Source organism: Pimephales promelas, chromosome 1 (assembly GCF_988280905.1).
Source record: "Pimephales promelas chromosome 1, fPimPro1.hap1.1, whole genome shotgun sequence".
Taxonomy (NCBI): domain Eukaryota; kingdom Metazoa; phylum Chordata; class Actinopteri; order Cypriniformes; family Leuciscidae; genus Pimephales; species Pimephales promelas.
The window spans coordinates 22,310,563-22,338,326 of record NC_142769.1 but is presented as its reverse complement, the minus strand read 5'-3'; the positions used below and the strand labels follow the sequence as shown (position 1 = coordinate 22,338,326).

Genomic DNA, 27,764 nt, shown 5'->3' with positions numbered 1-27,764 from the left:
TCGCAATGGAATGTGCAATACTCCTCCTAGAGAATTCAAACACACGGCACGAAACTCGGTCAGCATGAAGTCAAGGCATTGAGGATGAAAGTTTGCGAGGGGATTTTTGATATCTCGAACGGTTTGGCCATGGCGAGGAAACAAAATTATGGCGAGAAACGTGAAACAGGAAGTGTGTTATAACTTCAGCATACATTAACTGATCTTGATGAAACTTCAGCAGTGTGTTCACTGTAAGAGGCTGATTACATGGATGTGACTATTGTGAGTCAAAGTTATAGCGCCACCAACTGGCAGCAGGAAGTGTGTCACTTTCAAAATGCTTTGATATCATCCTTTTATTTTGACCCGATTTGCTTCAAACTTCATCTGTATAATGTAAATACATGGCAGATGAAGAACTGAGAATGGATTCTTGATATATCTGATACTGTTGCCGTGGCAACGCATCAAACTTTGAAATTATTTTAGGATGCTTTTGAGACTCTTAGCATGCTTGAAATTGCATGAAAATCAACAGACACATCACATTTATTAGCCAGTAGACATGTGCAAAGTTTCAGAAACGGGCATGGTGCAGGGACTAAATAGCGCCACCTTTTGACAAAAGTGGCGTTGTTAGTTTTATCTACAGTTACAAAAATCGGTATATACATTTTACTCCTCAAGCCGGACAACTTTCTAATTCATAGTCATTAGTTTGGATCAAGAGGAAGTCAGATATTTTGGTTTGAATATGGTGAGCCTCTCTCTGAGCCTACTGTACGTCCCTATAAGGCAAGCCCTTTCAACATTTAAAAGCTAAGTTTGCCTATCTGGAATTAACATTGTAGATATCAACACGCCACCTTTTGACAAAAGTGACTAGTCTTAATTACATTTTGAATAGTTTGTATTATCATTTAATATATCTGTAATGTAATTGTGACTAGTCGAAACGACAGATAGAGTATGGCAAGCTGTTTTAACATTTCATTTAATCATGAAAGGGCTAAAGCCTGCGACACCGCCACCCCGGTGCCTTTAGGTAACTAAAGGAACCGGGGTTGCGGTGCCACCGGCTTGGGCCCGCCATCGCTGCTCGCAGCTATATTCTTGTTATTGACATTTTAAATAGCAATTCTTTACCATGGATTAAGATGATTTTTTTAAGTTGTTAATAGTACACCTAGTAGTACGCATCAAAAATAACCTATCAGTATGTTTATAGTCATGCATGTTTTTATGTAGTGTTATGAGGTTTCACAGCCACCTTGTGGTCAAACTCGGGATAGCATAAACGTTTAGTTTTCAATGTTAAAAATTAGCCTGCCCTGCAATCATATTAAAAAGTCAAAACATAATTACAATATATCCATCCTGCATCCCAACAGCGCTTTTTATTAATTTAAAGCTAGAAATTTTCAAGGGGTTGGCTGATGGGGTGAAACATTTTATAATGTGACCCATTCACAAGGTTGCTGGGGTAAACGCTTTACAGGGGACACAATGATATTATTTTTTGCTTAACAATACTGAATGTGTGATTCAAGTTTAATTTAGGTCATTAATTGGAAAACAATCATAAACATGTCTTTAAAAAGCTTGTGTCCATTTCCAATTTAATTTTTGATGCTTTCACATATTGTAGACTATGGACCAAAAAAAAAAAAAATCTTGACTTTCCAATTATTATACATAGAACAATACAGTTCAAAACTTAAGAGTCAACAGCTCAGCTGTGAAAAGTAAAGTGATTGGAAGTGTATTATATAACGTTGAGCAAAATCTTTGTATTGAAGGTCTCTTAAAAAAAAAAAAAAAAAAACGACAATAAATATGCTGTTAAAAACACAAACCACATTGTTATTGATCTTTTGCTTAGTTTAAATATTGCCAATGGCTCTGTCTTCAGCCTGAACGTTAAAGATTGTTTCCATGTCAGCTATAACAGTAGTTTGAAAGCAGTGCAGTAAACGATCAGGGGAAACTCTCCTCTCCACATGTTTGCAGTAGTGGATATTTTAGCTAAAAAAGCAACAGGAGGACATACAAGATGCTTCAGCCTGCTTTGATGGCAGATACAAGGAAATCCTCTGAGTATACAAGCCTAGATAACAGCAAGAGGTAATGGTCTGAATTGTTAACATTAGCAATAACTAATTGGATGTGTAAAAGAAAGGATTATAGTGTTTCTTTTAACAATCTGTATTCTGAAAAAACATTTTAAGACACCCTTTATATACCTAGCAGCTATTGCTGAGAGAGAGAGACTTATGGATATGGTGGGACTAAAAGATTCATTGTATTATTGCAAAAAAAAAAAAATAGCATTCAAATAAAGTCTGGCACATTCCATGTTGACTCTCAACCCCAGAAAAAATATCCCTTTTTAGAAATATCAGGATGTTTCACTAAAAAGTAAAAGAATCAAACAACCCTTAAGCCATATAACATTATAAAATTTTCTTAAATATCTGAAAAAATTAAACCGTTTTCATTGCTCAATTGAAAGTCAACCTTATAGACAGTAATGGTATGGTTTAAACATGAAATTAAGACAACAAATAGACAAACACTCTGTTCCTCACTGATATCTAAGATTAAGGAGCATGTTCAAGTTATATATGTGTGTGTGTGTGTGTGTGTGTGTGTGTGTGTGTTTTCAGGGAGCTCGCCGGTCCCTCTTGGAGAGGAGGTAGCACTGGATGGTACGCAGACGGTCTTTGGCTGGCCCAAATTCTGGCTGGAGTTTTAGAGTCGACTCATACCAATGCATGGCCTTCTCAAACTCCTCCTATGAAGAAATCATTTAAGTATTTATTGGAAAAAACAGTCATCATTTAACTTCACCAAAATACTTCATAATAGTAGGTCTCAAAAAAATGAAATAAATAAATAAATACTGACCATAGCTATGTAGACGTTTGCCAGAGTAAAATGATTAACAACAAAGTGAGGAGCAATTTCCACTGCCATGCGTGCCACAGTCAGGGCGTCCCCCCATAGCCTCGCATTTTGGAAGATGTTGGCAAGGCTGATGAGAGGCACATCCTAACAGATAAAGAATAAATATTTATGTCAAGCCAACCAATGGAAAATAACTTTCTGAGACTGCAAAGGCCTCGATACACTCACGGCGAAGTTCTTTTTTAGTTTTTTCACTTTGGTGTAAAAATAATTTTGAAATATCTCTAGGAATATACTGTTAGCGAACATCCCAACACTGCAGAGAGCATTTAGATGAATATGTAAATATGTGCTGCGCGCTTTTCTCTCAATAACAAAATAAACGCACAACAAAATAACAGTGGCAAGAAAACAGAAGTTTAGAAAGCATCCGATCACAGCGATGTAGAAATATTTGTACAAGTCCTGTAATTCAGCCCTTGCCAGATCACATTAAATTTATTTATATACAGTCACACTTCATACAATAGATTGCTTAAAATCAAGCAGCTTTACAATATTAAACATGAAAAAAAGTGTCGGGGTCTCTTTTAATTAGAATTACGACTTCAATTCCTACTATAAAGCAACTCTCCATTATGTTCATGTCCATAGACTGTAAAAAATATGGACAAAGCATCTGTGACGTCACCCATAGACTCTCTGAGGAACGGGTTTGAGGCTGTTTATGGGGGGTACTGGAAAATCTTGGGAAAAAAAATACAAAAGTTTCAGAAAGGATACAGAGGTGGTATGATGTGTTGTGTCACTCAGATCATGGCCGAGACGTCAAATTCACTCGGCGCAGCCCGTTATCAGCTGTCAATCAAAGTTAACCGCCCTTATTGTCAATGTCATACATTTTATATCTAAATATGATCTAAACTAACGAGTTAGAAAAAAAAATTCACCCCCCTCACAGTTGTCAGGCACGCAGAACATATTGAAGATTACAATAAAAGTCCACGGGACCAAACTGTAAACATGAATTTATGCTGTGAAAACGGATATTTTAACATGACGTGTATGGACATTTGCTCGGCCTCTAGCGGATTTGAGATGTATTGCAGTTTTTCGCACTTCCGGGTAGGCTTCATCTTTCAGATTAGAATGTTGCCGCTTGGTTTTTACTCATGGACGTCAAGACCTCAACAAACTGAACAGATCAACAGAATATATGAACCGGAATGTTTCCAATTGAAAAAAGGTGGAGCCACAGAGTAGAGGTCCGCACAGGCTTTAAACTGAAGTCCGAACATGGGCCGACACCAAGATCGTTTGACCCGACCCGACCAGTACTGTTACATTTTAAGACTGAACCCCGGCAGTCTTTCATGCAGAGAATATTGCATAATGATGCATTAAAAAGTTAATGACCAAACTTATCTTTACAAAAGTTCACAATGCTGTTGCAGATGAAATATAATGTAGATAACATTGAATAAATATATTTTCGTCAGGTTAGATACGGACCATTAAATCACTCGAACCTCTTTATCTAAAGCTCTCTACTTAACCGTCGGACTCGCACACCGGCCATGTTTTTAGTTTTACTGAACACATTTTATTCGTGTTTGTAGTTCTCATTGAATCCTCATCTGATTCGCAATGGGTTGTGGGCAATATTAGTGGTTAAAGTGTGTACTGATCTGCACTTCGAATTCTAACCGGAGTATCTTTGGAAAACTCATTTCAACATTCTACAATTTGGGACACACTAATTCTACTATTTAGGATGGATAGTATGTAAATTGGGGCACAGCATTTGATTTAGAGAAATGCACAGAGACAGCGATTTGATTTCATTTAATTCATATAGTTTGCACTCAATCATGTATAATATCATACAATGTTTTAAACATTTAAATACACATATTAAATAGTATAAATGTGTTTTATAGTTGTTGAAAATAGTAACCTACTCTTGACAAAGCTCTGATTTCTAGAGATGGCAGCTACTTGATGTGCGACGGCGCTGTGCTCAGTTTACACTCAGTCACTCCACACATTCATTATTGTGCAGTAATTTTAGATCTTTATGTCTAATTTTGTGCAATCCCCTGGCTCACCTCTTATCCAGCAAACACGAGAAGTGACTGTGTCTGCTGAATATTTTACCTTTTCGGTGAAATATGTTGCAGTGCAGCTTTCCCTGCATAAATTTGCATTGTAAATAGTTCTCTCTTATTATTATAATTATTTTTTTTGTCTTATCACACTCATAGTTAAAGGGTTAGTTCACCCCAAAAAGAAAATTCTGTTAGTATTTACTCACCCTCATGTTGTTCCAACCTCATAAGACGTTCGTTCATCTTCAGAACACAAATTAAGATATTTTTGATTAAATCTGAGAGCTGGATCACTCCTCCATAGACTCCAAGACCCCCCTTCCTCTCCGAATCAATACTGCAAGTCCATACGAATGAAAAATAAAAACATCCTGAATGTGTGGAAACTCAGGGATCTGAAGGCTGGTCGATGTTATCAGTGAACAATTCCTCTGATAGATCAAACAATCGAGTCTATGTTTGAAGCGTCTAATGTCCTATGTGTACGTAAACATCACACTGATCCTCGCAAATTTCTTCGGAGAGCATTTGTTATAAAACACCCACAGAACAGTAATAATGACAACTACGCAAATATATTGAACTGTGTTTATGCAGAGATACAAAGTTAAAGCGATCAGTGAGTCGAGAGCGTACATTCACTTTTTTTTCCGCATCAGTAATGATGGACTTGGGCGCCTAATGTACGACTGCTGTATGTCAATATAATTGCCTTTACCTTCATTACAATCGTCACCCATCAAAGCTTTATTAATAACGTTGGTTTTCTTTATCCAACTAAGAGATGTAGTTTGCGTAACCTATGTTCATGAAGTGGTTGAGTGATTGGCCCAGGAACAGAGACCCCACTCCCGCTCTGTTCGCCGCCGCCCTCCGCAAGGCCCGGCCAAAGATTGAGATCAAGCTCGAGGCCTCAAAATCTTCCTAGCCCTCCTAGGAAAACGACGGTGTTTAAGTCTTACCGTGGCCAGACTTTCACCGAAACTGTAAAAATGAAACCAACACACATACAGTCCCAGGCCGACTGTGTTTTCAGTGCAGTAAATGTGCCGCTGTCCCGCGCCCACATTCACTCACAGACATGTTAAACCCCACGGCAGCAAACTGCTATAAGGGAATTGAGTGCGGCCCCCCGCCTCAGTCACTGCAAACACAGTGTTAACGTTACAGCACAACAGAGCTCCCTTGTCACCACTATGTTGCGACCAGAGCCCAGATCTCATTCTACCCCTAGCTTTTCATGTAAACGCGTGGGCACGGCATCCCAGGGTATCGGAATTGGTGCTGAACACTATAAAAAAAGGCTATGCGCTACAATTCACTCGATGTTCCCGCCGTTACACGGCGCGTGCCGAATCTACGGTGACCACTGAAGTAGCCCATCTACTTCGAGCCGAAATAGTGAGACTATTGAGCAATGGTGCAATAGAGACCTTTATAACGCATTTTACATTAATTAAAAATTAAGGATAATTTTTGGCTTCAATATCTCATGGAAAAGAGGGTTTTCCCCTAGCGCAAGATATTACGCAGTACTCGGTCCCTCTTCTAGAGTGAATCGAGGTTACGTTAGTAACCGAGTACGTTCTAAGGGATCAAAACTTGCCGAATGAGAAAAGTTAAAGACATACAGTGGCTCAATTTTAATCACTTGGACTATTTTAAGGATGTTTTTACTAACTTTCCTGGGCCGGCAAGTTTCAATCCCTTAGAAGCCTGTGGAGGAGTGATCCAGCTCTCAGATTTAATCAAAAATATCTTAATTTGTGTTCTAAAGATGAACAAATGTCTTAGAGCACGTGAGAACTGGGGCACATGCAAAAAAAAAAAAAAAAAAAAAAACTGTTTTGCTAATATATAAATTATTAGCCTAAATATAAATGTGCTCCCATGCTCTTTTGCCCACAACAAAGCACACACCATGCAAACCTTAATATATTTAGTTTTTCTTGATTTCAAAACCAAACCCGAAGCTATTCATGAAACATTAAGCTGACCTGCGGGACCTGTCGGGCTTCGGATGGGTAGCAGAACACAGAGCACACCTACCCATTACATAATCGCCAGTGGCGGCTGGTGAAAAATATTGGAGGGGGGGCTGAATAACAGGGGGGTCTGGGGGTCCCCCCCCCTGAAAATTTTGAATTTAGTAGATGTGATTTCCTGCATTCTGGTGCATTTTAGGCCTTAGGCCATGCCCTTACCTATACCAATAAAATAACTTAAACCAGTCAATAACAATGGTCAAATAATACAATAATAATAATAACAGTTTGACAGTTAATGATAATGAACAAGTTGCATGTTAATTATGCTCTGTGTGCTGACAGAAAAAGTGCAAACGCTTAATATTGATAAATTATAATATAGGTAATACAAAAAATAATAGGTAATACAACAATCTAGTTTAATCAATCCCCAGCTGTAGACTACATATTTTTGACAAATTGACAATTGGATAATGGATAACAATGTGTTGATACTAGAGAAAGAGAGAGAGAAAAGGCTCTGAAAGAGAGGATGGGACAACATTCTTGAGGGTAACACCCAAGTATGAGAAGAAAGTTGATTTTAACTAGTATGAAACACAGTAATCTAGCTCAGAACTTAAAAACATCAAAAAACAAAGCAAACACACAGGTATTAATATTCCTATAACTATTTTAATATCAAACGTGTGTGAAACAGTGTTTATGTGTGTGTGTGTGTGAGTGACAGAGACAGACAGGTCAATTCCCACGACTAACTTTACATTATTTCCACTCGACGTCACTGGCGCTGCCATTCTGCTCTCATCTGAGGTAAAAAAATTTCCCGTGGTGCGCGTGCACGGTGCACTCCCCTAATCTGATACTGTGGGCGATATTTTCAGCGCCCCCAAACCATAAAATTTGACGACGCTGATTGGCGAAATATAAACTTTTTTGCATAGCAACCGGGGAACCATTGGCTTAAATTCCAGCACTGTGGGGCTGAGCGAACTGGCGCCCTGAGAAGACAGCCTATTGGCTATACTACTACACCAACATGATAAAAGTAACGAAAGTGAATGCAAATATCATTCTGGTGAGTTCAAAACACCTTTCAAAGTAAAACCATTATTAGCATATAATTAACACAGATTATTTTTCAAAATGATAAATTATAATATATATTAAAAAAACAGACAGACAGGTCGGAGGGAGGGCGGCGCCACAGCGCCCTCTATGGGCGAGCCGCCCCTGATAATCGCTATGGACCAATGGTAGTTTGAAGGTGCAAACTACCAGTCAGAGCTAACCATTCTGGAAAGTTCGGTTTGACGAGCTGTATGTCAGGGCCTTAATAGTAAGTGAATGAGCAGTACCTTCATTTGGTGAGGAGCGTAGTTGAGAGCCTGGCGGAGGCAGTCGATGGCTCTCTTTCCCTGACCTTTCACCCTCCAGTACAATGCTGCCATGCTGGACAGAACCCAGGACGTCTGATTCTGATGGATATACAAACAACCAGATCACGAAATATAACAGAATCGATCACTTTTTTCACTGATACACTTTCCATTGAGTTGTTCTGAGCTAGATATACAAACAGTCATGAAATATATTTACCTGAAAAAAAAATTACATATTTTTTGCACAGTTGAGCTACTGTCCTGTTTTTTTGTAAGGACAATTTTTGTCAGATTATACATGAGGGATAAAAACCAAGCCACTTTATCTATACTACTGTACATAAGATTGGGGTCAGTAAGATTTTCTTTTTTTTTAAAGAATTTAATTTTGAAGAGCAAAGACATTTATCATGTTACAGATTAAAGATTTAGAATAAATCATGTTCTTTTGAACTTTCTATTCATCAAAGAATCCTGAAAAAAATCTAACACTATTTCCACACAAACACACACACACAAAAATTAAGCAGCACAACACTGTTTTTGACATTAATAATAATAAATGATTCTTGGGCACCAAATCATCATAATAGAATGATTTCTAAAGGATCATGTGACACTGAAGACTGGAGTAATGATGCTAAAAATTCAGCTTTGCATCAAAGGAACAAATCAAATGTTAAAATCAAATTTTTAAATAGATGTTTTATATGTTTAATAAATGTTTTATTAAATGTTTATGTTTTATAAAATATGTTAAATTAAATTATAAATTGTAATTATACTCCATTATTTTAAATAAATGCAGCCTTGGTAACCAAAATATTACAAAATCTTACCAAACTCAAATTTTTGAATGGCAGTGTATCATTCATCATTCAGACTAAAGCCCTATTCGCACTGGATTAGTATTATCTGGGGACCTCGTGTGATGTAAAAATTACCCACCCATATCTGAATTTCATGTGGTGCATTCGCATGGGATAAGCGAAGGCTGTGATTTTTTTACTCGAATTTACTGACTTATCTCTCGGATATGATGGCGATAGGCTATTGCTTGGAAATGTCTTGTCGTTATAGGTCTAGCTGTATGACACATCATAAAAAGAATAAATGTTCCTTACCGCATGCTGCTGCTATAACATGTCATTCATTTCCATCTAATCATTCTTTTTGTTTTTCACTCTTCTGATGATTTTCAACCTTATCTTTCTGCAAATTGTGTAGTTGTGGTGTAGGTTTAACGCTATGACCCAGAACCCAAATTAATATCAAAACACTCCAACACAGCCTCCATTCTTCGCGAAAGATGTATAAAAAGGGGCACAGGAAACAAAAACCTTGAAAAAATTATATACGACCCTGCCAAATCACAGATATGCCGATTCGCAAAAAGTACAAATAACAATTCGCTAAATAAATAACGATTCGCATGGGATTAAGATCACAGACATCCACAATTATTACAAATGACAAGAGGTCACCAGGTAATGCTAATCCAGTGTGAATATGGCTTAAAGCATTTACATGACATTATAAAAAAAACAAATAGTTTTAATCCAGCTAAAAGCAACTTTTAAAGTGCATGTGACCGCACTTGGTTACATTCCCATATCAGACAACACTCTGTGTCATACCTTTTCCAACACCTTAGCAATACGTGTTCCCACTTGTTCAAAAGACAGTGAGGGAAATTTATCTTTTCCCAGATTCTGCAACACCTGTAACAGAAGAACAAGAGTGAGGCAAGACAAGACAAGACAGCCATCCAAAAACATCAGAAGCTTTCAGATCAGCAGAATCAGTCTCGGATGTAAACAGGAGGAAAAAAGCACCTCTCTGAGCTGACTCTCTCCAGTATAGTGAATGCCTCCACGGTTGGCCACACCACTCAGATGGTCCAGTGTGTGCATACTGGCAGGGAGGTTGGCATTGCACACAGGCTCCACCGCAGGTTCCTGAAGTGGAGTGGCAAAATCTATATGCTCTGTGATACTGTGAGGAGTTCAGAATCATATGTTAGTGGAAAAGAGCCAACTCTGAAAGCATCCCAATTGTGTTTTAAGAGTACAGAATGACCCGAGGAATGATATCCTACTCTATGTTCTTGGCAGACACAGCCAACCAGGTACTAGCCACAGTTGTGAGGTCCACACGACGCGTGCGCTGACATTCCTCAGGACCGGGCCAACCCAGGCTGCTGTAGTCCTTCCATCGCTCTATGAACACAAAACATTAATGTTGTAACAATAGCTTTTGCCACAAAATATACAAATATTAGATGATCTTAAAATCTTAAACTTAAAACATAAATATTAAAAGTGTTGCCTTGGAAACTCGGAACAATTGGTTTCCAAGGCAACACTTTTAATATTTATGTTTTAAGTTTAAGATTTTAAGATCATCTAATATTTGTATATTTTGTGTTAACGTTTTAAGTTTAAGATTTTTTTTTTTAATCTTATCAAGAAAAAAAGGTTTTTTGTTAACAAATATGATTTTAAGACACCTGACTGAAATTTAAGCTGAAGTGAAAGTACTAAAAAACAAAGCTAAACAGAAATATTAAAAACAAAACAAGAATATCAGTATAAAATATAAAAATACTCAAAATATGAATAAACACTATAATTGTATCTAAATAATACTATAATAGCACTGCTCTGCGTTGATAGTCAAAGCATTCTCAGTTCATTCTCAGCACCTGAGGGTCCAGGTGAGGGGATTGTGGGCCCACTGATCTCAAGGATGGAGTTACTTGATGTCGGTTCACTCTGACGAACATCTCCATCTCCCACCCAACCCTCTGAGGTATCGGTTTTGGGCTTTTTCACACGTTTCACCTGGAATGTTATCTGAAAAGATAGACAAGAACAGGAATCAAATTCACTTCAATTTCGAATGCAAAACGTTCTTGGACTTTTCAACAGACAGACGTACCCATTCAGCTCCCTCATCATCCTCACAGTTGCCAAAGCAGGGTCCTCCCCCTCTTGCCCCCATGACCCTGTCGTTTTTCAGCACGCGGATACCCCGTAGGTCCCCTGTCTTCCCGTTCATGTCCAGAGCCCCCTCAAACGCTCCTATCAGCTCCTCTCTCAGACGCCAGTCCTGTTCCTCTTCCTCCACCCCCTCGGCCTTTTGCTCTCGGCCTCTCTCCTGCCCACTCGCCTCCCCTGAGCCGTTACTGTCCACCACCACCTCTGCACAAGACGAGAGAATAAAAAGTAAGAGGAAAGCTGTTGTTTAGAAGCACACTGTATTAGAATCAAGAGTTAAGCAGAAGTCCTTATTCAGATGATTTAATTCATTTATTTCCATGTATATTGACATCAGCAATGTGATAAATGAAACACCATAAAACACCACTGTACACCATGTGTCAGCTACCAGCTATTGTTTAAAAATAGTAAGTGAAACAGCATGAAATATGAAATAGTATAAATTATGCATCCATACATTTTTAAAATAGTAGTGTACTATACTGCTGTATCACATGACCTCACAACAGTGCATGTTTAATTTATCAAGGACAGGACAGTTACCATCTCAGACTTTTTTTTCACACTTTTAAATTGAATCTCGAGTATTGAAGGAGTTTCACAGCACTCACGATAAAAAAGGTGCCAGACAGACAAGACTAGAAATCTCTATATAATAAACCGTCCGCACACTTAAATCCTTAAAGCAAAATTAATAACGAAGCTTTCGGTCAAAAGACCATGCAAATGGAATCTCGAGTAAAATGTCCATAAAGCATGGAGAAAATTGTTGCAAAATTATTACACCAAGTTCCATGTTTACATTTCCTATGCGTTTAAATGCAGCTTAAGAGATTCTGTTGTTTTTTTTGCTTGAAAATCACATTTAAATGTTTCAATGCAGTCTCTAGAGGTAGTCTCTTGATTTCTGATAAAATAATTAATTAGTTGAGAAAGCCAAACATTTCACAGATATAGTATGCTTACTATGGTGCTATCCTTTCCTGCACAGAGCCAATTTAAGACCCTAAAGATGCAGTCACATTTATTTTGTAATGAAGTTTAGTGGACATACCAGGCATTTTAACAGGAATCCTCAAGAACATGAATTTCATGTGAGCGCAAAATTTCCCCAAATATTTAATCCAACGTGTTCAAGTTGGTTGAGCAAATGTGAACAATAAGCTGCTTGGTTTGAACATGACTTTTGTGTAGTGCTTCTTACATCTCTACACTATTGATAATAGACAATGGACTTATTTGACATCAATTTACACAATCAATTTTAACCTGGAAAGAGAGATTTAGGATTTTGAACAATGTCAAAAAGAAATACCACAACATAAAAACGAATAGGAGATATTTAAGATTCATTGCTATTCATAAGTTACTAAAGGAATAAATACATTTGTGACAATGAGCATGTGAACGCACTTAAGCTGTTATGCTAATATCATAATTTGTAATATATATATATATATATATATATAGAGAGAGAGAGAGAGAGAGAGAGAGTATATATTGTACACACACACACACATATATATATATATATATATATATGAAGAGTTCAGATGCAAAAGCCTCTAAATGCCATTAGAAATTTTCTTCTTTAATGATGATTTTTATCAAACTTGTATATTTAAGTTCAGTAATTTCACTTAAATAACAATTAATAGGTAATTATCATCGCCATTTAAGTGAAATCACTGAACTTAAATATACAAGCTTGATAAAAATGATCATTCTAGAAAAAAATTTCAAATGGCACTTAGAGGCTTTTGCATCTGAACTCTTCATATTTTTTTTTTTTTTTACTAATTTACAAAAATGCTAAATAACAATTGTTTTGCTAGTGGTCTTATACTGTTGCATGGAGTCCACTGCATCTTATGTGAACATCAAACACAAAGAAAGAAGCAACATAAGCTCCATTATTAATCTTACTCTCAAAGAGGAGAGAGTCTTCTAAAGCAGAAACAGGCATGGCATCAGTGTCCCAGGCCTCCTGCCTGCCGCTGCTGCCTGAGTCCCAGTCCTCCAGCTCAGAGTCTTCCTCTGCCTCACAGCCAGAGCCAGCTACACACACACACACACACACACACACACTTTAGCTCACGTGTTGCTTAACATGCATTCAATCAATATAACTGCATTATTTATAGAAAAAAAGTAACAAAAGGTAGAAAAACAGGACACTTGGACACATTTTTATCATTTGGACTGTGAATAAACAAGAGTGTTAGTTCAGAAGGGGGTCGCCAAATGAATCCCTAAATCGATAGTTCAGAGTTCCCCCAAATGAGAAGAGGACAATGAGTTAATTTTGTCTGCAGAGTGCAGCGGCATCTAAATAAAGCCTGTGCTATTTTCAGTGCCCTGAATTATTGAGGACACGATTTCGCTATTTCAAAGTGTCTCTCGCTCAGATGAGTGCCAGGGGAGAGAGAGCTGAGCTAGAGAAGGGGAGCAGCACAGGATGCAGAGGAGAAGAGAAAAGGGGAGCAGGGAATGGAGCAAACCCAGAATAGAAGATGCAATGGTAAAGAGTCTAAAATTGGCTCAAAGATTACAGTGCCTGGGCTATAAAAAGAGTTCGGAGCGCTCTGCCGTTGAAGTTCCAACATCAGGGAGAAGGAAGGAGTAAGTGATGGAGAGAGGTGAAGGGGGGTAGCTGTCCAGGGGGAAAACTCTTGGATCAGGTCCTATGGGTTTATATAGGAGGATACTTACATGGACAGGACTGGTGCTGGAGATTATAAAGAAAGGGGTAAAACTGGAGACAGCGCATTAGAGGCAGGCTGGCACGACACTGCGGACAGTGAACCGTGAGAGTCAGGGCCCGACGAAACACTGCCAGAGCGCCAGACAGGTTACCCTGACAGAGGTGAACGTTGACCAGACTTAACAGGGTGTGAGGCTGGTGTGGAGAGAGAGAGAGAGATACTTATTGAACTGAAAAAGTCACAAGTAAGAAAAAGCATACATCCAATTTTCTTTCATTACATTTTTTTATTTATTTATAAAATACATTTATGATAGGGCTGTCAAATAAACATGTAAGTGTGAATGATTTCAAAGAAAATAATGGCAAAAAAAATGAATGCCCTCTGACTTGTATCAAAATATTAAATTTCAATTCAAGTTAAGGGACACCTGCATGCCCACAGGTAAGCTAACAATCAACTACCCACACTTACTAGAAGCAGCTAAGCAAGTCACGAACATAAGAGCCAGCGGGAGCAGCTATTCTAAATTTGAATGTACATAAAAAAAAAATATTAAATTATTAAAATTAGGTTCCTAGAGAAACGCTGTCCTAGGACTGCAGCCTCCCGAATTGCAGGAATACCCTACTCACTTTTTCTAACTATGCAGATTACTGGCATGTGGTCACCTAATGGTGCGTTCACAAATAGCGCGTCAGGCGCGAATGATTTTAATGTTAAGTAAAGACGCGTATGCAAAGACGCGTTACGCGCGTAAAAATTCAAAAGATTGCCGTCAACGGTGTTCGAAACTTTTGAAACTTTCGCCTCTCTTCGCGTTAAATTTCGCTTCAAACTTTTGTTTTTCGCATTCTTAACGTGCGAATTAACACAAAGTGGTCAAGTTTCAAACACGCGGTAGGCGCGAATTTGACGCGCTAATCGCATCTGGTGTGAACGCACATCACACCAGATGCGATTAGTAACACATGCACTTATTTTCTTTTTTTTTTTTACTTTTTTTTCACTGAATAGTTTGGAGACAAGGTGGCAACACTAATCTAAAAAAAAAAAAAGCCCACAGTTGCTTATTACAAGTGGACTTGTCATCTCTGGTTTCGTTCATTTCTTTAAGTTGTATAAAAATAAATAAATAAAATCAAGGGTTGCGGTTATTTATATATATATATATATATGAAGAGTTCAGATGCAAAAACCTCTAAATGCCATTTGAAATTTTCTTCTTTAATGATGATTTATATCAAACTTGTATATTTAAGTTCAGTAATTTCACTTAAATGGCAATTAATAGGTAATTATCATTGCAATTTAAGTGAAATTACTGAACTTAAATATACAAGCTTGATAAAAATGATCATTTGAGAAGAAAATTTCAAATGGCACTTAGAGGCTTTTGCATCTGAACTCTTCATATATATATATATATATATATATATATCGGTTATTTTTTTTTAAATATGGTTGCTTGCTAGGAAAATCTGACAAGCAAATTTTTCTCTTCACATTTATGGTCGCTGTTTCCTCCAATACATTGCTCAATACTGTCTGCTCACATCTAATAGTCAATATCAGTGCAGTAGCCCCCTCCTCCCCCACATTGACATGTGACACTAAATCAACGCAAGCAATGACGGAAATAGAAAGAAATAAAATAAATAATATAATAAATAAATAGTAAGTAGACGTAAATAGACTTATATACAAACAATGCCACAAACAGAGATGTACTAGAGATGAAGAGGAAACACGGGAGTTTTCCTCCATTTGTTGTGATACGAGCGAACCGTCTTTGTATATCTATAGTCTTTGACGGCATATCAAAATAAGATAAAGTAAACAAGCTGTCTACACTGCAATCCAGTTATGTAATCACTTACAGTGTAAAGTGGGTGGTTGAAGTCAAAGTCTGCACTATAACAGGTGTGGTGTTCAGCGGTCTCCATTGTAGGTCAGTGTCAGTACGTACCTCAGAGCGGTTGATCTGCAGGGCCTGTTGCAGCAGATCATGAGCCTCTTCATGCAGGCCGTAGTGCAGCAGCAGGTTGGCAGTGTTGACCAGAGGCATGTCTCTGTGCTGAGGAGGGGAAGAATGGAGCGCCTGACGCAGACACAGCAAAGCTTGTGAGCCGTTTCCTTTAGCACGCCAGAAAAGACCTGCCTCATTCTGCATCAACCACAGCGGTCCATTCATCTGTGAGAAAGAGACTTTCCATTTGATCTTCTTTAATGCTCTTGATTTTAATGTCACATGTCTATTTCTATTTTAAAAATGCTGCAGAAAAATCTAAATTATAAGCAGCTAACAATTTCTAAGATGTGAATCCAATCAAAAATGAAACGTCTGTCATTATTTACTCACCGGCATTAGGTTCCAATATTTATTCAGTGGAACACACATGTTTTAAAAGACTCTTCACATTGAAATGTTCCCCATCAAGACAGTGACTTTGCGCTGTTCAGTTCCTAAAAGGCCAATTCACCAGCACTATAAAAGCACCATTAGATTTTGTTTTTAATTAATACTTTTATCAGCATAAATACATTAAAAGTGATCTTTTACATTGTTACAACATTTATTTCAGATAGATCCTGTTAATTTAAATGTACCATTATTAAAAGAATCCCGAAAAACAAGTTTCAAGGTTTGAAGACTAGAGTAATGATGCAGAAAATTCAGCTTTGCATCACAGGAATAAATGACATTATAAAATAGATTGTAAAAGAGATAATCAGTGAATAATGGCTATAAATTGGGATTGTTCCTCATATAAATGTATTGCATGGTTTCAGAACACTTACATTACATTACAGCGACAAGTCGTAATTTATGGTGCTTTTATAGTGATTATTTTTGTCTTTTTTTGAGCTGAACAGTCAATAGTAACTATGAACTCTCATTGAATAGAAAAAAACCCTTAGCAAAATGAACAGTATATGGGTGTGGAAAGACATGAGGGTATATTGCTATTACTTTTGAAATTTTCATTTTTAATTGATTGATTCTTTAGTTCTGTCTGTACGGCTCCACACTGTCCGTCCTTACACAATTAGTCTAATATTTTTTAATCTTTAATGTACATTTCAATGGAGTAATTTGGTCTGCAATTGTCGAATTGTGCAACCGCTAATGCACTCGACATGAGCCATATGCAACCTTGATTCTTTTACCTTGTCCAGAGCCTGAGCAATCAGTGCTCCAGTTTGCTCCAAACTCCTCCCACCACTGCGCTTCAGCAGGACCTACACAAAACACAAACACACAGAATGACTCGCCTGAGAAAACACAACACTCCTACATACCAAATATCCCACTGCTTCATCTACCTGTCCTGCACACATAGCTCAGCTAAACTGAGGGTGTGGTACAGAACTTCTTTTACACTGACAGTGTTGACAGCGGGCTCATACCTCGGCAGCATGTGGATCAGGCCGCTCCTTCTCCAATGCCCAGGCCAGAGAGTCCAGCGGGTCTCTAGCAGTGACAAGACTTTTAAAGCTACAGTCTGGTGTCTTTTCTGCTGGTGGAGGACTTTTGCTGTCCAAGAGGTTATTCAGAGCCCTGGTAAACAACAATAAAAAGCTCATTGATTAATACAATTCAGAGAAATAAAAACATACTAGACCTGCATTACATCTCCCAAAATTCGAGATGGTTCTCACTGCAGAACATGAAATCCACGGGGAGGAGTCAGATCCAGATCCAACTCCTCCCACTCTACATACACCTAAACCAACCCAGCTCCACCCCCACCCCCTGATCCCTAAACCCAACTCCACCCCTCAGATCTGGATCCGACTCCGCCCCCTGGATCTTGTGTACTGCAATGAGGTGCTACTGCAAAATCCAGCCAAAATGTATTAAGCTTTCTGCCCTTAAAATAGCATCATAATAATGTATGTAAAATCTGGAAAGGTTATGCTACTATACATCGTGTCTGTGATCTTGTGGTTTATACTGATGAAATGTAACAAAAGAGTTCATGTTACGGTTCCACATGTCTTACTTAAAGTTGCGGGACTCAGGGACCAGGTAATAGGTGGGAAGTAGGTGCACAGGAGGGATCGTGGGGAATCGCTGTGCACAGTCAGACCTCCTGGGCCACAGCACCGTCTGACTCTCCTGTTCACACACAACAACCAGAGAGAATGTGACGTCTAGATAAACAGGACAGTACAGACATATGGTGCTTTCACACCAATTACAGTAATTATCAGATTACATGACAAGCTGGACTCTCTACTCTGAGCTTTACTTCCTCAGAACTGGAATTGTGCATTTCTGTGGCAACATTATTAACACAAAATGTTATTGTTCATTTGTCTTATTTAGTAGGAAATTAGTTAGTTATCCAACTGTGTGCTATTGAATTATATTGTAGCCTGTTTTTCGTTTATTTTTCAGATTATGCTTGCATTATTAAGACATTACTAATTGTTGGAATTGTTAAACAGAAAAATTCTGAGATCATGTAACTACTCAACTACATTTTACTGCTGAAGCTGCCACAATTTTGAGTGTCTTCTCATAGTGTTACAATGGTCAAGTGACACTTTGAAATTTCTCCAGAGCTCTCTGAAGTTGTAATCGTGAGTTCAGGAGGATATGATTTTTTTTAGTCAGAAAAAAATATATAATATACAGAATAATGTAATTGCAGTAACTCCAACAAAGTGTGAACACACCTTTATATTGTGTTCTAACATACACTGATTATTCAGCCACAGTATTAAACAACCTGCCCAATTTTGTATAAGTAACCCCCTTGTGCTGCCAAGACAGCTCTAATTCACAGAGGCATGGACTCCACAAGACCTCTGATGTGTCCTGCTGTGGTATCTGGCACCAATACATTAGCAGCAGATATCGACGTGGGGCTCCTACTGATCAGATTTGTTAGTCCAGCAGACCAGCACGTCACACAGGTGCTCGATTGGATTGAGATCTGGGGAATTTGGTCTGTGGTGATCCACGGTGATCCATATACAGTAAACTGCGATGCACTGTGTGTGTGTGTGTTCTCACATCTTTCTATCATGGGCAAAATTATGTTTTTGGGCTATAGTAGGTCTTCTGTGTGATCAGACCAGGCAGGCTAGCCTTCGCTCCCCATCGCCTTGGCGCTAGTTCACTGGTTGTCCTTCCTTGCACCACTTTTGGTTGGAACAAGCCACTGCATACAGGGAAAACCCCACAAGACATGCCGTTTTGGAGATGCTTTGTCCCAGTCGTCCAGCTAACTATCACTATTTGGCCCTTGTCAAAGTCACTCAGTTCATTTTTCCTGCTTCCAATACATGAAATTCAATGATTTACTTAATCAATCCCATCCCTATGTCATTGTATAACAATATAATGAAGATAATACACTTTACCTCTCAGTCGTTTAAATGTTGTGGCTGATCAGGTATATATTAGGGCTGTCACTTTTGTGAAAAAATCCTAATCGATTTTTGAGACATAAGTGTTCATTGAGTCGATTGTGAAAATAGATTTTCCATGTCTAAAGACGATTCCATTTTCAACGCCAAATATAGGCAAATCCACGGGCAACTCAAGTCAGCAATATTTCTGATGATTTATTGGTGTGAAGTTTCGTGCACAATGACAAACAGGAGTGCAACATTCTCGAAAAACAATAAGCAGATTGGACTGCAATAACATCAATGAAAAGCATTACTGCAGGCTTCAACATGGCTATGCTCATGTTTAGAAAGGTCAAACAAATTTTGCCTACATAGGCGATTGTAGCCTTGAGCCCGAATCTGTATCTGTATGCATGAGACTTTCTGAATACTGAACGAAAACACATTTGCCGCGCGTACGGTGCGTGCGTGTCGTGACGAGCAGATCTATAACGGAGAGAAGGCCGTTAAAAATCAATTCCCTATTTTCGTTTTCGATACTTGTGTTGGTTGATCCGATTAATTGTGCAATCGATTTTCGTACGTAAAGTGACAGCATATACACACACATGTACTCACTGTATACGGTGTATGTATGTACAGTATCCATAATTCTTGACCATTTTTAAACCCATTTCACATAATTTTCATCTTTCATTCAAACTTCCATCAGATCTTACATCAGTAGAGGTGATCTTCTTGTCCCAGTGAGCTGCAGGTTCCCGTCCTAAGGACACAGTGTAGGACTGCTGAGGACTGTGACTCTCATTCACACTCAACTCGGACACCAGAGCAACACTGTTGGCTATTGACACCTCCTCACCGAACTACAAACACACACACAACATGTCAGAGAATGAGATGACTGACATCTAAAGCAATGTCACACAAGCAGGAGATATTGCCTTCATAAAACTTTTTATAAACGTTTTACAAACAAGTTTGTTTCAGCTAATCAGACACCAAAAAGGTTGAGAATGACAGCTGTGCAGTGGTGATGTTTAAGAGTAAAAAAACTGCTCACTATTTAAGTCCAAGTGAACCAGAAGTTGCAACCAACATTACATCAGTAAGTTTTCAGTCTCACCTGAATGTAGTGTACATTTTCAAACACTTCTCCACGATGATACCGTACAGGCAAATCAAAAGGGCAGTGCAGGGTGAACTTCTGCTGGCCCATATGACACATTTGGTGATTTCCTGAAACAAAACATCACATACCTCTTATGCACATTCATGTGAGCAACAAAGAGAGACAATAAACCTGGAGTCAACAATTTTTGGCAGGCTTGCGAAACTTGTTTATCCGGTATATTGCACAATCTTATACAGGACCTTGAGTTTGAGGGTCTATGTAACAGAAACTGTTTGAATGGAGCTGAAAGGTGAAGATATGCAGTCTAACCAAGTTGTGCTTCTTTAGCCATCTGGGTCTCGTGAATGATGTTTCTCAGGATTTGCTCCTCCTGAATGAGCTTGTGCTTGTCCAGCATCTCCTGCTGCCGCAGGTAATGATCGTGTTGCTTCTGGTACTCCTTCAGTTCATTCAGGGTGCGTTGCAAAGACCTGCACAAACAGTGAAAGAACATTGTGTTTTCATTTCACACTTGCAGTATTTTTTTTTTTTATTATTTGTGCTCCCTTCCTTGTGAGAAAGAAATGCAGAACACTAGTCATTTTATTCTGTTTATTTGTTGTAACTACCAAAATATTGACAGAAACAAGAACATTGTGTCAATATTGCAACCAAATACGGATCTTATTTTGTAAGACAAAGTCTATGAGAAACTTTATGCTCAATGAATGTTATTTGTATATATTGAGCTAATTTTTCATCTAACCAATGTTTACATCACTATCTTTACTGCTTCAAAATACATGCTGTTATTGAAAACTATGTTTTTTACAGTTAATATACAAATAAAAACAGTATAATATACAACACAACATCTACATAACCACAGTGAATAACTTCACAAGGCGAATTAAGCAGTATGCACAAGCCTTACAAAGCAAAAATCTGTATTCGGATTTCAGAAGAATCATTTTGACATTCGTAATACAAATGTTGAGGCGTCTCGTCCATCAGAAGATATGATATTCGCTACTGTAAAATGAAAATGAATGAACTTTTTAATAAGTGGGGAAAATTCCCTACTTTAAGCAAATTAAAGTTAAGGTACAGTCTGTAAGAATGACCAGAGTCCAAAGAAAAAAATATCAGAGACCATCGTTTCCCTGCCCCCTCTTCCTCAGACTTGGTGTTCACGCCTGTTCCCAGTTTGAGGACACGCAACAGGAACGAGCGCAATTAACAATGAAAGCCGAGGAGACTTACACGCTAAGTTTATGAGTTGATTTATCCACGTTTTAATATGCTCTCATTCATAGAGATTTTTAGATGGACACCGAGGCTTTTTAGGTTGGGTAGAATCTACAATCTCTGACCCAGTTTGTTTGCTGGCTGCAATACACGGTGTTTCCTGCCAACTGGCATCCCGGGGTGTTGAAATACTATTGGGTGAACTGGCAGTGGGCGAGATCACACAAACATTCCGACACAGAAAGCCCATTTCAAAGTAAAACGAATGGCTGTAGAAGCGTTTTTCCAGATAAACGAGTATGTGAACTCAGCAAGTTTACTAAATATCTGAAAACATATTTAATGCTTTAGAAGAGTGAAAAAGTTACCAATAGCACATTTTAAACCATTTAAATGTTTAGGACATTTGCATTGTAGCAATGTACAGGGAGTCTTCAGATTTGTTAGGTAATGTTTTCTCATTAAAATCAGATGATTTCTTTTTAATTCAATAGAATGTAAAGGAATATTACCAACACAGAAGCCCGGTGGATTACATTTTTAATTTATATAGATTATATATTATAGTGGTTTGAGACCTACAGTACAACACTAGAAGTCACGGATCCCCTATTGAAAATCAATTTCTCATTATAAAAAGAGTGTATGGGGAGCGACTCATTAGCAGGAACAAGGCTACTTCATACTCTGACGGTTTTACTAATGAGATTGCATAGAAAAAGAGTGACAGTCCATGCGAAAACAAAAGTTACCGGTGCTGAGCCTCAAGCCGCTGCTCCAGCTTTTGCTGACATAAGACGGCATGTTTCCTCCTCAGGGCCTGTTCAAAGCCTGGCTGAGCCTGCAGGGCCTGCTCATAGCACAGCACCGAGTGATTATACTCCCCCAACATCTACCACAGACACAGGAGAAAGGAGAGATATGCAAAAGGAACTGAGTGTCATTTGATACATAACAAGGAAATCAGATACTTAACCAAAACTGCCATTTCCTGCCCAGCAGAAAGTGTGAGCATAGATTGGATTATGAGGAAGTTTAAAAACGGGTATTCTCTTCATCACAATGCAGCACTCACAGCGTAAATGTTGCCCAGGGTGTAATGGCTGGTTAGCAGATCTGTGGTGAGATCCAGAGCCGCATGGGCAAGGATGGCTGCGTCAGCTGAGAAGTGTGCTTGGTGAAGTACGTTCGCCATATTGACAAGAGCAATGTCTTTGTGCTGCCTGCAAAAAAACAAAACAAAAAAAAGTGGAAATACATGAAAATTTATGCAAAACAAGATGACACAACTTGTGTAGTTCTTTGTGCAGGTGGCAAGAGACCAATTTCACTGTTGGTACGCTATGCACGCAATACATCTGGCATTTGTATCCATGTGTCATTTCCAGTTACCTTGGAGAAAAATGGAGGGCACGGACCACACAATCCACAGTTCGCCTGGGTTCATTCTTTATCCGCCAATAGAAAGAGGCCAAGTTATAAAGCACCCATGAAGAGGAATTCTTGAAAAAGAAAAGAAAGTCATCATTAATCTTCAGGAATGACCATTTCAGTGACTTCTGCTGTTATATGTGAAACTTTAACACCTGTAATCATAGAGGGGAAAACTGCACCATAGTGAAAAATTAAGAGATTCCAGTTTACACTAATGCATTTCAATTACTTCACCAGTTATGAGTACAATCCGAAGAATAAGTAATTTAAAACAATTATTTTTTTTATTAATGTCTTCAATAAAGCAAATAGCAGGCTGATAAATGGCCAATATTGAATGGTCTACTATTTCGTCTAAATAAATAAAACAAAATGAATTATTTCAAACACTACAAGAGCATCACATCATTATAATTTAATGTTAATTAAAATGTTTTCTTTTTCTATTTTATCAGTGTTAGTGATACTCCTACAATTTATGTGTATGTTAATTAAAGTGGGACGGTGTGTGTACCAATTTTGAGAAATACATTTTCTTGGTTTAAATTCTTAAAAATCTAGGTCGCGGCTTAATGACCATGGGAAAATGTGGGTCCACATGGGAAACCAGTTGAGAACCACAGCCAAAAGAAACTATTAGTTTTGTGTCACAAAGGCTGCTTCCCTCATTCCCGCATATTGATACTGCTTGCATCTTAAGCAGAATAATCATATTATATAAGAGGAGAACATAACAAAAATGTCCAGTCACTCAGAAAATTTGGTCACACTTTTATTAGGTGTCCTTAACCACTATGCACTTCCATCAAAAATTAAGTACAAACTACATATTGAATTGCAAAAAAACTTTAGCTGCTATTGAGGTGGGATAAGGGTAAGTTTAAGGACATGTTTGATGGTATGGGCAAGTTTAAGGTTGTATTAAATGGTAAGGAAAGGTCAACAGTGTAATTAGGCTATATGTATTTACATAAATTAATTACAGCAGTTCATTTTAATTACATGCAGATGTTTTTTTAAATATAAGTATAATATTAAAACATGTATGTACACAATTTAATTGTATCAAATATTTAATTTCAGTGTTAGTACATAGTAGTTTTGGCTTGTTTCCACTGAGTGGTACGGTACAGTACATTTGCGTTTCCACTGTCAAAAGTTTTGAATGTTACCAAAAAGCCGAACCGTACCATACCACTTTTTGGGTACCCTTCCGTTGGGGTACCTAGCACAGTGAAAGGGTACTAAAAGGTGGAGCTAGACTCATTGCAGAACGTTGATTGCTCGAGTATCATCATTTGCACGTGCTACAAGGGCATTAGAAGCGCCATTTTATAATACAGTTGAAATATAATACTACAGTTATTGTGTCACGTAATGTATTTTTAAGAGTTTTTCAGGTGAGAATGTAGTTTTTTTAAAGCTCAAATCTGTGGTTTATTTATAGATTTATGATAATTTGACTGAGATCCATTCCAAACAATCACCGATTGCTCAGCGCTCGTGCACCCCGCCTGGAAGAGCCTTTCCTCGGCTAGTCGTTCTGATGTTTACTGCTGACTCTGACGTCTCTGTAGTGGTTAAACATGAGATATAATTCGTCTTGTATAGACTTAACAGGCTATCTTTGGTCTCATGAATCTATAATTTGTTCCCTGGTCAATCGTTTTGGCAGAAGGCTAAGTGAAGTTTCATCTATTTGAGCGCTGAATTTGTATATTTGACTGAATTGTTTGCTTTATGTTATTAAAGCTTTACTGCATAGCTTTTTGAACCTTTTACTTTTATTTTATAATGGCTATTATTGATAAAAATGAAATTTAATATAAAAAGAGATAGGGTTGAGTTTTGTCATTTTTTAAATTTTATTACAAGATCATCTGTACCAATGCACATATTGCCTGGAATATGTTTAATATTTTTTATAAATTTAAACGAAAAGAGGCAGGGTTGTGTTTTATATTTAGTTTTGTTATAAATCTTGGCAACTGTACATAAATGCAGTGAATATAATCAATAGGCTATGCATTGCCTGAACCACATGTGTGCTTATAATGCTTATAATGTGTGCTTGTTCTGCTAATGGAACGCGCTGTTACTGGACTCGCGTCCTCGGGAGTCGTTCTTTACGTAGGCTACTTGGTATTGAGAAACGCCTAATGCCGGCGCTTGTTTCTTGTGACTAACATGCCGAGAAGAAGCAAAAACAAGATATGCTGTATGTGATCCATTGTTGTTTACAATGTCGCTTTCTTCTTCGCGCGGAAATGATCGCTTCTTTGCGGCAAACACCATGCCTATCAAGTAATGGTACTGTTGGCGATGGGATGGAAACGCTAGCCGGATCATGGTTCACCGACCCGAAACATATTGTACCGCTAAGTGAAAACTAGTCAAAAGACACCTAATATAAAGTGGGACCAAAAATTCCAGACTTTTCCAGGCTTAGAAATTATAACTGTATTATAACTGTACTATATTATTCCTATGATTGTGGAAACCCAGACGATTATATAAATCAAGAAAAACAACTTACTTTTAGTAGGGCTTGGTGTATCTGATGCCCAACCTCATCCATACTCTGCCCCAGCTTGAGAGGCAGGGAGGCAAAGATTGGGTCATCCTTTGAAAGCAAGGGTGATGTTAGGTTTACCTTCTCTTGGACACCCTTAGAGAGAATAACCAGAGTAACAAAGACAATAAGGGTACAAGTGAGAGAATAAAAGAAAGATATTTGTAAAGGTGCAGCTTAAAAGACTCACCCTGAGGTGCTGAAATGCATGAATGCTGTAAGGGAGATCGAGAATTTTTGTGCAGTCAGGTTTTTCCAGGTCTGTAGGTAGAGGTGACATCTGATCCAAAAAATCCGCTGGACTAGAAAAAAACGGAATGGTGTATGTGATAACGAAGACTGAAATGTTCATTACATTAAAAAAAACCCAGAGGAAACATATTTACTCCATAAGCAAACACTTACTTAATGTCTTTGCTTTCCAGGGATATAAAAGTGCCATCATAGAGATCCAAGTCTCCCAGAGGAACCTTAGCTGTGACACAGTCAGCATCTTCTTTGTAATGCCGCTGCTCTAAACCAGTATCCCGGTCCTCGTTCTCTTCAATATGAATCTTCTGAGCAACTAGTTGCTTCTGCAAAATGTACAATAATTCACTGTCAGGCTAATAGTTTAAGGAAGCGTGTTTACTTTAGAGCGGTCTTCTTCAAGACACGGCACATTATAAAAGATCCTTTTAGGCTGTTGAATGTGAGACTTAACATCACCTCTAACTTCTTGAGGTAGTTCACACGAGTCTCTTGTTGCATGAAAAGAACTAAATGGTGGGGATGTTTCAAGTTAAGAGGGGAGTCCACCTGAAAACGAAAGAGTGTGTGAAAGGCAAAATCAATGCACACACATGCTTTAGAGCAAGAGTCACTAACGTTACCTGATAGATAATATATCACAGGTTATATGACATCAGAAAGCCAAAACAAGCTGATGATTTGAACAGTATTGAATCAGTGCACAAGAGAGCGCTGTGATATCATGATAAGCAGCAGACGACAGCTGTCAACGCACGCATCTGCCTGACAGCTGTATAAAGCAGTGTTAGTTGGTAACAATCAGATCAGAAAGTCAATGTTGAGGCTCTCTCGTCTTTCTTATCTTGTAAATATGATCTAGATAGTGATGGAGTGATTAAACACGACACAGTTGCTTACCTGCTGTTGGATTTTGCCGTCCTCCGTCACCACCCAGTGCGTCGTAGCTCGCCCGGGCTCGGCCAACAGTACACAGATAAAAATGAACGCCGGTCCTCGTACGGACGGTCTCCAAAAGATTTTATTACTGGAATGATTGCCTAAGCTATTGCTTTTGACACCCGCCATATTTCTACCGTCTGTCCATTCGACCCTAAACTGGTTCGCGTCATTCACCTCAATCTGCTTCCGGGTTACAGAGTGACTCCGCCTCTCCGCATGACCTAAAAAGTCGACAATTTATTTATTTATTTATTTCACAATTATTAAAGAATATTTCACCATTACAATCAAATAAATAAACATGAAAAATGTTATTTTATTCAGGTAAAACGTTTAAGGTCAAGTATAACCTACTTAAGACTACCATTAATAATTGCATGTACAACCTAACCATACAAATTTTGGAAGCATATTTTAAAGAGTCCATAATTTACCCACATATTTCACATACACTGTAGAAATTAGTATGACAGAATGTTAAATCTAATCAATAAAAATGAGGAAACAGATTACAATCAATATTATTAATTAAAAATTAGATTTGAGTAAAAATTAACCAAATGAATTACTGAAATAATGATTATGTTAAAACACAACCAACACCATCAGATCACCTTATCTATTTGTTCATCTGGCTGTTATAATTCACATATAACAGGCAAACAACATCGAAAGTTAATGATTTAACTTACTAAACTAAAACACACACTGATTTACGGTTTTCTCCTTCAGTGACTCTGCTTGTTATCAGGTGTCTTCAATGA

At 38.1% G+C, this 27,764-nt stretch overlaps 1 protein-coding gene across 1 annotated transcript; it reads right to left on the bottom strand.

Annotated features, from left to right (window-relative positions):
- Positions 1-1,583: 1,583 nt before the first annotated feature.
- On the bottom strand, positions 1,584-27,197 carry ttc17 (tetratricopeptide repeat domain 17). The gene is made up of 25 exons (XM_039654403.2): positions 26,959-27,197; positions 26,518-26,607; positions 26,215-26,384; positions 26,000-26,111; positions 25,774-25,905; positions 23,196-23,305; positions 22,879-23,026; positions 22,556-22,695; positions 20,886-21,046; positions 20,568-20,680; positions 20,161-20,307; positions 18,082-18,197; positions 17,486-17,636; positions 17,246-17,317; positions 16,044-16,268; positions 14,082-14,268; positions 13,296-13,427; positions 11,308-11,570; positions 11,072-11,222; positions 10,466-10,586; positions 10,203-10,362; positions 10,005-10,088; positions 8,344-8,463; positions 2,890-3,033; positions 1,584-2,776 (listed from the first exon to the last, which is right to left on the bottom strand). Exons 1-25 carry the CDS (start codon positions 27,124-27,126, stop codon positions 2,645-2,647), a joined length of 3,549 nt encoding a protein of 1,182 aa, XP_039510337.2. The 5' UTR covers positions 27,127-27,197; the 3' UTR covers positions 1,584-2,644.
- Between the last annotated feature and the right edge of the window lie 567 nt (positions 27,198-27,764).

Bases quoted from the DNA above. Each gene is read 5' to 3' on its own strand.
- ttc17 (XM_039654403.2), bottom strand. From the start codon at position 27,126: ATGGCGGGTGTCAAAAGCAATAGCTTAGGCAATCATTCCAGTAATAAA. The intron at 14,269-16,043 runs GTACGTACTGAC...TCTCCACACCAG, and splicing joins TGCAGATCAACCGCTCTGAG to CCTCACACCCTGTTAAGTCT. The intron at 13,428-14,081 runs GTAAGTATCCTC...GTGTGTGTGTAG, and splicing joins CCAGCACCAGTCCTGTCCAT to CTGGCTCTGGCTGTGAGGCA.